The sequence below is a fragment of the Magallana gigas genome, chromosome 6 (assembly GCF_963853765.1).
Source record: "Magallana gigas chromosome 6, xbMagGiga1.1, whole genome shotgun sequence".
Lineage (NCBI taxonomy): Eukaryota > Metazoa > Mollusca > Bivalvia > Ostreida > Ostreidae > Magallana > Magallana gigas.
This window is the reverse complement of record NC_088858.1, coordinates 5057122-5067121: the sequence shown is the minus strand read 5'-3', so window position 1 is coordinate 5067121 and position 10000 is coordinate 5057122. Positions and strand designations below refer to the sequence as shown.

Genomic DNA, 10000 nt, shown 5'->3' with positions numbered 1-10000 from the left:
AGATAAGTTTTGAGTTTATGTTTGTTTACCCTGAAAAGATAAAAAGTCATTGATCAATTTCAGTGTAAAAGAAAAAAATTGTTAAACAAACATTCCATTTCCCTCGTTGAGTTTCCTGCTTCAGAGCTTCTGTCAGCACAATAGAAAATGAACAGTGATAAGGTGCATTGTCAGATAATAGGGGAGGGGGTGATTCAGGTTCACAAAAACAAGGAAAATTAAGGGAAAAGTTAAATCGGGCAACGGAAATACGTTTTACATTAATTAGTAGATACATCTGAAAAGATATCATTTATAATGAAAACTGTCCAAATATGATGGATGGCAATTTTCAAAGGCTGAAGGAAGGCTTGAGGAATATTGGATTTTGATATGGTGTCATATCGTTGGTAATCCGAATGTTAATATCAGGCGACAAAGGGATGGGAAGCACAGAGGCACAGGAGAAAAAAACAATGGATAATTAGGGACCCAGTGCCCAAGCCTCTCTTTTGCCCATACATTGGAATTAAGTGTGGCCGCAAGAATTGATGGGATGTCAAAATTCCAATAAGAAATTTTATCTTTTGATTCTGTTGATAGTATCATCATCTAATACAGAGGTGACCTTTCTGTCTTGAAAGAAAATTGACGCATAATCAAAATCTTAGCTATGCCTCCAACATTTCCTCTCCTCTACAGAATCATCTAATACCTATGGCTGTTTTTAAGCCGGGTATAGCTTTCCTGTAATTGCACAAGCAAACAAAGACGGTGCACTCATATTACAAAACTTTAAGTGGTTCTAAACGCAGGCAAGTCAGATTGCTTTATGAAAATGAACTTTTAGGGATATCAGACTTCTCTCCCAAGAAAAATGTCTGGGTTGTTCCATGGTACCGCTGAGCGATGGAGCACAAAGCTCTGTCAATTCACTGAATGTGATACCTTGGATGATCTTTCTGGGTACTGGAGCTAGAGAGAAAGAATTATGGGGGTAGGGTGTCCCCTGGTCATAGGTTAATGAGAATTCTCACAGTAAAATGACATGATATAATTTAAGACTTTCCAAAGTGTGCCAGAAAAGACAGAGCTGATGTCTCTACATGTTTTTGGCTCTTTCATGCATGAATGGTTGGTAGAAATCGGCAGACAAGAAATGTCTCTGTGACGCAAGGTTGATGACTGGAGAAGAGACTGCCAGAACTTCTTGTCAGGTGCAGAAGTACTTATAGGGGGACAGAGGTCAAAACCAAAACGGGAAGTATTTCTTACAATAGAGTCATTTGTAAGCATAATACTGAGAAATTTATTGGCAGAGAGTAAAATTAGAGATAATATCCCCTGAAAATTGGTAGGAGGGGTTTTTGTAATTAAGTAAATGTGGGAGAGTGGGCATCTCGCACAGATCAGAGGCGAAACTATCAATGGCTGTTTGTGATTGAGTGGAATTACTTGCAGGTTTCTGCTGTCAGATTTTCTAATTACTTGTAATGTATATCTTATTCAACAGTGACCACATAGTGTTTGTGGCTTTACGGAACATGCTGCTTCAATAACTAGGGGGTGGAGGCTTATTTAGTAGAGGGTCTTTTACTTGAATGGCTTCACAAACATAAATTCTGCTCGACTGTCTAGAATTTTTACTTTCGAACTCAATACTTTGTGCACGACTCCAGCTATTTTTGACTTTCCTGTTTTATTGAATAAACAGTTTAAGCATAACTGAAAACATTGCAAAAAACTTGAAACATCCGGAAACCCGTAGCATGCTTCGATCTCTCCTATTGAAGGTGTAAAGATAAAAACCCGCTATTTGGAAATAATCCATAGACTGGTTCAAGCTCGGAAGCTGTGGTGATTTATCATTTTAATTGGTGTGTTATTGATTCTGATCAGATTGAACTATTTATTCTCCTCATTATTGTAACAGCCATAGCTCATCCTCTCCTCCTGAGAGGAAAGCTGTGCCATAATTTGCCCAGCTTTGGCGGTATTTACTCTCCATGTCACCTTGTTGTCAGTCCCGGGTGAGGAACAGTCCCCCTACTCTCACAGCTCCAGCACATTATCCACATGATAAGTGTGGATGATGGACCTCTGGTCAGCACCAATGTGTTGCTGCTCTCCAGCCCTCACCTGAACGGACCCTCTGTGGGACGCACCCTGCTGGGGCTGAAGGGCCATTCTTGTTGATAATTTTAAAGCCAAGTGTGACAAGATGGGGATCATGGCGGTTGGAGTGTCAGGCTATTGTTGATGGCCAGTGACATTGCTGGCCAGTTCTCCCTCCCTCACCACCACTGGGGCCCTGTCTTTGTCTGACAAAATGGATGATCTCTTGAGTCTGACAGCTTGGGTATTGATATTAGATTAGATAGGACCCAGTTTTGTGCTTTTGTTTATATTTCTGAGTGTGCGTGAGGATTTCTTTGTTAGGCCTATTGTGAATGTGAAAGCCATATACTGGATGGTCATTTTCACTGCACACATCTGACACCTATAAATCAATCCTACTTTTCGCAGAGTGTCACAACTTTTCAAATCACAATGCACATTGCATTAGTGGCATTTAGCTGTTAGGTTCTGATGGAATTTAAAGAATGAGGCAACAAAGTGCACATAGTCATGTACTGTACATTATGCCAAATGATGGGTGATGGAGCATTGCATCGTGGGTAATGTAAATCTTTGGGACCCTGACAGCTGTGTCATTATCATTTCAGACCAGTGACAAAATGACCCATTATTGACACCCCTAGACCCTAATTACTGACAAAATTGCTGTGGCTAGCTTGGCCAAATAAGCACCTTTCTCTTAAGAATAGTCTCCCTTTTGTGGATGAAGTTTACTAAATTAGGTCTTGTGATTCAAGGTTTCCTACAAGTTGATGATCAATTGATCACTTTGACAGTTTAAACATGTCCATTTCATATAATATACCAAATGAAACAAGAGGTTCTAGAGGAGGGGGAAGGGGTCACCTGTCTCGTGTGTTCACATGTAACTCAGCCCAAAAGAGGTTACTCAAACCTCTCAGGGAAAGTAACTCAAAACTATTAATTATTTGTTTTGGCTTACATTTCAATACATTACAGACCTAAATAACTATAACAGGTCCATCTAATTGATGTTTTTCTTTAGCTTCACCCATACATGGTCCTCTAGAGCTGAGTAAGTGACATGCTTTTGTCTTCCTCAATCTCTTCTTCACATGCATTGATGATTCAAGAGAGTTGCAGTTATTGAGAAAAAATTGGTATTGAAGTAGCATTTATTTTCGTCACTTTTGTTTTGGATTGACATGTTTGGGAAGGCAGTTACTCTGAAAGCAAAACTAGAGGGTCATAGGTAAATCCGCGGTCCTCCATCACAACGAACAATTATCTTGTTGCCTCATTGCCATGAACCAAAGTTTACATATGACTTTTAAAATACTTCATTGGTAAAAATTAAAAAAATAAACCAATTGAAACTTTGACTGCATTCCCCATGCAGAATAACAGACATGTAAAAAGAATTTCAAAGCAATTGATAGCTAAATTGAGAGTCAAGAGGCTTGTTTTCAACTTCTGCATAACACTGCATTAGCGACTGCAAGCGCACACCCCAGCAGCGAAATCATAATCGGTGTCATAAATGTCTTCTCTGTTTTTTGCAGCACCCATATCCCTCAGAAGAACAGAAAAAACAGCTGGCACAGGACACGGGCTTAACTATTCTTCAAGTCAATAATTGGTATGTACAGAAAATTAGCACAGAATTAAATTAGTAAGAAAATAAAAAGAAAAGCCAGTGTCAGAGAGAAAGAGAGAGAGAGAAATTCTCCATCACTGTGTGTATCCTTGTGTCCAGGGACAGGTTGAGATGGCATCTGCGATGGATTTGGATTCTGTCTGAAATAATGTGTATTTTTGAGGGTTTGTTTGTAAGATGAGTGATTGAGTAGGAAGTTTGGGAAAAGATAAGGATTGTGTGGAGATGGGGGTTGATAGGGACGCCGTTTATCTCTGGGATCAGGAAAATGACTCGGTCAGCTACCCTGTGGAAATCTCTGTTCATCTACCAAAACCCTTCCTACACGGCTAACCCAGGTGTTGAGAGAGGTTTATAATTGTTCCAGTCAGGTGCTAGCTACAGAAGAAAAAAAAACTCAAAATAAAAACTAGAATGAGCTGAACAAATATTTATGTGAAAAACTAATACTTTTATAGATTTCTTCATAGTTGATGGAAATATATTTTGATTTATGAAATGCATCTGTTGTCCTAGAATACTCGGTCACCGAGTTTTTATAAATTGAAATTACGGAGGGGGGATTAAAAAGACATTTGTGGTAATTGAATGTGTGACTGCAAAGAAATAGGCAACTAAACTTCGGAAAATGGTTGACTTTACATAAGAATTGTTGTTCATTTATCGAACCAAAGAAATTTTTTTTTCATAATGTAATAGGTATTTGGTGGGAGACATTTAGATGGGGCTGTTTTAAAAGTGAGGGTCACCGAGTTAAAAGTTAAGAACTGTGCACAAATCTAACGGAAGTCATGTAAAGAAACTGAAGGTCTTCCATATTTTTTGACGATTATGACAGGACTGTGATGAACGTTAATCAATTCTTTCTGCAATTTGATTTATTTTTACCTTTAAAAAGTAAAAAAAAAAAGATTAGTTTAAAAATGCTATCTAGTTAATCTAGGCAAAATATCGTGTGAAAATGATATCCCTCGTGCCGGCTTTGTTGCAAGGGCTTTCATAGCTAGGAATTGAATTGCTGCCATCAGATTACAGTGAATGGACCAGCCCAAGGCATGGGGTATAAAATTTCTTGATAAAATCTTTATATTAAACTTGTGTTTTCTTATAATTGACCGACCCCAGAAATTGACGCTTGTATCATACCTACAATCAATAGTGGGAAAACTAGCACCTCCAACGTATTGTGTCGCCATTTTTTAGAAATTTACTTGTTCTTTCAAATGATTACAAAAGGTTATGAACCATTTCAAGCTCATTACACTCGATGAAATCTTATCAGTGGCATATTAATTTTGTTTATATAACATTGTGGGCTTCATGAAAAACCCTGAAAAGACAGAGAATATATGTCTAATTACGAGACTATAATCCAGTCGTACATAATACAGAACAGTGGCGACAGCCATCTTTGAATTGGAAATCATAATGCCACAAAAAGAAGAATACAGAAAAATCAGAATAATTAACTCTTATAAAAACAAAATTGCCAAAGTCAAGACAGAAAATTGACATAACATTGGACAATAGTTCCGAGTTTTCCACCCTCGGAATAGAACCATTTAGAGACAAAACAATTTTTTGTCTCTACCCCCAGGGTCATATTCAAGTAGCACACACTGGGATTATGTAGTGGAAGGGAAGAGCCTCTCAATATTTGTTTGGAATTTTTTGAATCTCTGATTTCCCGGTATGTGGCCTTGCAGACCTATTTTGCATAGAGCCTTGCATTAACTATCAAGAGTAGAACCTTTTTTTTTGGCAGCATAAGTGGCTTTTATTTTTCTGAAAAGGTCCATCAGGGTCTTTGTCACAGGAGAAAGCATAAGTAAGGGGTTGGGATTTCATGCAACAAAACACAGCAAACTGTGATTTAATGGATTATTCGTGAATTTATCTAGAGAGGTCTTTTGCAAAGAATTATTCTCTGTCATTAAATAATTGCAGGATAAACATTTCTTTGTACGGAGACAGTCCCACTCTGCCCTTTTTTCGGGAGGTTATCGAGCAGGACATCTTTTTACTGCTAGAGCAATTAAATCTCATATTCTGATGGTACCGATAACGGAAAGAGAGAATACTGGTATTGAAGGTTTTTTGAATTTTCATTTGTTGTGAAACTTTTTTTCCCCAAGGACCACATTTTCAGACACTGTTGGCTTTTTTAAAACAGGTGTGTGATAATTTTTAAACCGAAAATTTGAAGTTTATCTTGCCTTCTCAAATTACCACTGGGGGTCTAGAGAAATTTTAGAATCCTAAATTTCTAGATTTGTATCAAGTTTCTGACAGAAGATGATACTTTTGAAAAGTCTTTTATTTACACAATAGCATTTTGATATTTCCTTTATCATAGAATGAGTTGATATTGTTGTGTGCCAGAAAAAAAGATATTAGAAAAAAAGAAAAAAAAGGGAAAGTCGATCTTTTCCAGCAGTTGTAGGGGAAGAAGGATCCAATTAAAAGCTGGGAACCAGGACCAGGAAATTCAGAAAAAGCCTCCACTCTGCAGCTGTGCTGTGTAAACATGTTACTGCATTCACGCCATATGGCTACTTTGCTATTTTTTGAGTGAAAGAATCTTAAATAAGATTTTTTTGTCAGTTTCTAATCCATGAAACATCAAACCAATTTGCTGAGCAGATTTAGCATTCTGTGTATGTGTTCAAAAGCCTTGTTTATAGATAATAAGTAGACAGTAATTGGGCATATTACCTGCTATATGTACAGATACAGCTTCCATTTACAAGACTTGTTTATTTTGAAGAGATTTCGTTTCAAATTAATCACATTTTAGAATAGCTATTTACCAAGTGTTTGACACATGGAACACTTTATGGTAGAAAACACTACAAGGCAAGACTCAACCTTTCCCTCCAGATAATTAATGATACATTGACTGAGACCGTTAAATATTCACAACTTTCTTCAGTCCAGGGCTATTGTAAGGTCATGCCATCTCGCACAACATTGATTTCAAGAAGTTTGATGGGCGTTTAAACGTTTTGTTTCATAAAAATGTGAACCATAAAGTCCAAACAACTGTGACCAAGAACCATTAGCTACATTTAATATTTAAAAATTGAACACAGGAAAACTCTTGGAAAATTAAATGAAGGTGAAAAATTGATGAGTTGATAGTCACAGGTACGGCTGGGCAATCATGTTTAAATGACAAGGGTTTTGGCTGTGTCAGACCTACATCAGACATGATTCAGTTGCATGTAAGAGAGCGTGTTGATTTGCGTGGTTTTTTACTATAACAAGACAAATACATTACAAGTATGTATAAAGCCATGTTGTTTATCGAAGCCACAGAGTGTAGTGGTCGTGTCCAGAAAATCATGACAACCTAGAAATGCAGCGCATTGGATTATTTACTCCCCGTATGTCGCACGTTTAGCGGAAAAAGAGGGAAAAAATAGTCCACGAGACTTTAATTTCCTCACTTTTGAACAGTGAAATGAAATAGCAAATTTATGGATTTTCTACCCACATTTACCCGGGTCACAGCGTGAAGTATGCACACGAAATTCAGAGTCCAATGAGAGCATGTTTTATCTTTATCGAAAACGCTTTTATTAAACACTGGATATTGAAGACGGACTGAGATATGTTGGGACACCTTGAACCAACCAAACAACCAAACTGTTTTATGGAATTTCAGGAAAGACAGGATATTTAAATCACTTCTAATCAGAAATCCCCTAAATTGTTCTAATGCAAAATTGTGTGGCCTATACCTGTTACATAGGTATTTTAAAGAGTCGACTGATAGGCCTCTTTATCGGGTTCATTCCTATATCTTCTCAAGCAAATATCCAAAAATAAATTCACCCTGTGATAAGGTCCGCTGACAAATTAGAAAATTTCACTAGTTGTCAAGTTCTGCAATAAAATTAGACATTATTTTTAAATTCTTTCTTGCTCCTATGTAGTTGTGTGATGAAAAAAAGTCCATGTAGAAATGGGGTTGATAGGGCAACAGTAGATGTCTCTCTCATACAAGAAGAGTACATCTGACTTACAAACTCTGTTGTTCTCTGATTAAGACAGTGGTTAATACATGCACATGTTCTTGTGTGTCGACTTTAGTTCAACCCAACTGTCAGAACCCAGAAAAGGAGGTTGCTAACTGCACATGCACACCTTAATGAATATTCATATATTCTGATTTTGATGAGTAATATCATTTATGACTTTGGCTTACACAGGGTTTAGTACCACATTCTCACTGCGGATTAAGAGGGGGACCAGTTTTCCACAGGTCAATAGGATTTTCTACCTCATTTCCCGTACTCAAAGGAAGAACACTAGTGGTATTGATTAGGGACCAACAACATTGCTGTTTATGGTTCTAAACTAACTTAGGATCAGTTTGTTTTATTTATTTACAAATGATAATGTTGTTGAATGGTGGGAATTTTATGAGCGTTTTATGAGAAGTATTGACCAAGCTGCTGTAGGCTTGCTGTGTAGTCTGGTTGGGTAGGCGGATCTTCATCATGTCCTGTTGGTAGTAAGGCCATCATAAAAGTGTCACATCTTGTGCATATAATCTATTTACCAAGCGTTTCACTGCCTTATACAGACAATGCTTAGTTTTATGATGATTTTACCTCAATGCCCTTAGATGCTATTTGGCGGAGTTTTTATTTGATTGCTGACTTTGGAAGACATTTACACCTAGAAACCTAGGAAAGAGACAGTTCTTGGATCTTCAGATGACTACAATTTTTGCACTGTTAAATTGAGAGAATGTGTCATAAGGGAGAGAACTTTGTCATTGAAGATCAAATCATGTTCCTCGCTGCCTGGAAATCACATGTCTAACGGCCATTTTGCGTTAGTCTAGTGTTCCTTGATTGCCTAGAGTTGAGGTGACCAAGTCTTCATTAGTTGCTTTTGGTTAATTCAGAAGCATAGTGTTTTCTTAAGTTGCTGAACACATTATTTCCAATTTGGGTCTCCAGCTGTTAACTTAATCACATTTGTAGTGGAGACTTGGGGCTTGCTGGGTGTAATGAGAGAATGGTACAAGACTTTCATATGGCCAGCCATATATTGGGGGAAGACTGGACTTAAAAAAAAGACTCCACTTGGAGGACAAAACAGCTACAGGAAATGACTAAATGGCTTTTGTGGTCACCTTCTTGACTGGCCTGCAAACTTCTTACAAATCCACGGTTACCATTTTAATGTGTTTGTCAGACAAAGCCCTAGTTATGTGCCTTGACCTCTGGAATAATTACCATTCATTGATGGCGGCCATTATATGTATTTTGCCGTCATTTGTCACTTGTCAAGCTAATATCCTACGGACCACGCCCCTTTGTCCTAACTGGTTATTAGCCTTGTATAGTTTTTCCTGGTGTTCATTTCTCAGCCCACTCTTTTTTCGATCCTTTTATAGTCTGGCTTCTTTCAAGTTTCAAATTTGCCCCCTTTCAATGCTATCTGAATGGCTTTCCCTTTTCAGGCATGAAACATCACATTAATGAATTTTCAGCACTTCAAAATAGAACATAACAAAAGCATATCATGAATGAAGATTCGTTTAAATTGTTGCTTAATGTGTCTTGGAGTGATTAATTAATAAGTTATCTCACATGATGCTTAGATTCATCTAACACCGAGTTCAAAAACAGTCTCGTCTAGATGACCCGCGGAACACATTTAGAGGGCCACGCAATACTGCCTCACTGTAACTATATATTTTTGCATACTGTTGTGTTATCAGTTGAGCTAATGATTCAGAAAATTTGAGATGGTGGATCTTTTGATGAGTTTTCCAGTCATTTCATGAAACACTTACAACGAAGAGTCGCCTCCCTTTATACACTCTTTGTATCTCACACATATGGCCAAGTTTTTTTTATCGCAATGGATCTTCCTTTGATTTATATCAGATTTTTATTTTTTGTCCTGAAATTTAATTTGATATCTATGGCAACTAAATGACTACAAAGCTGCCATGATAGTGTAATTTACTGCAATTCACCATTAAGAGAGGCACAGAGAGTCTTTTGGCTCTGGCATTTTTATGTGGAAGTTTAACTTCCAGTAACAAGTTTATAGCCCGAGTGCTTTGTGATGAATGTGCTAAATGCTTTTTGGGTTTTTTGACTAATCATGAACTGATCAAGCTGAGTGGATCTGGAAGTTGGAGTGACCCTTTTGTGTCTATTAATGAGGGGCAACATGAAGTAGTTAAGATGTATTTTGGGTGAAGTCTAAGTGTTCCCTTATGGCCAGTATAATTCC

At 37.5% G+C, this 10000-nt stretch overlaps 1 protein-coding gene across 3 annotated transcripts in view; it reads left to right on the top strand.

Annotated features, from left to right (window-relative positions):
- Window positions 1–10000, top strand: part of LOC105337870 (homeobox protein Meis1) — a 55599-nt gene that overhangs the window by 38215 nt on the left and 7384 nt on the right. For all 3 annotated transcript variants that reach the window (XM_011442794.4, XM_034469378.2, XM_034469379.2), the window contains exon 10: window positions 3642–3718. In XM_011442794.4, the coding sequence (XP_011441096.3) occupies window positions 3642–3718 (77 nt within the window). The remainder of the gene's footprint in view (window positions 1–3641; window positions 3719–10000) is intronic.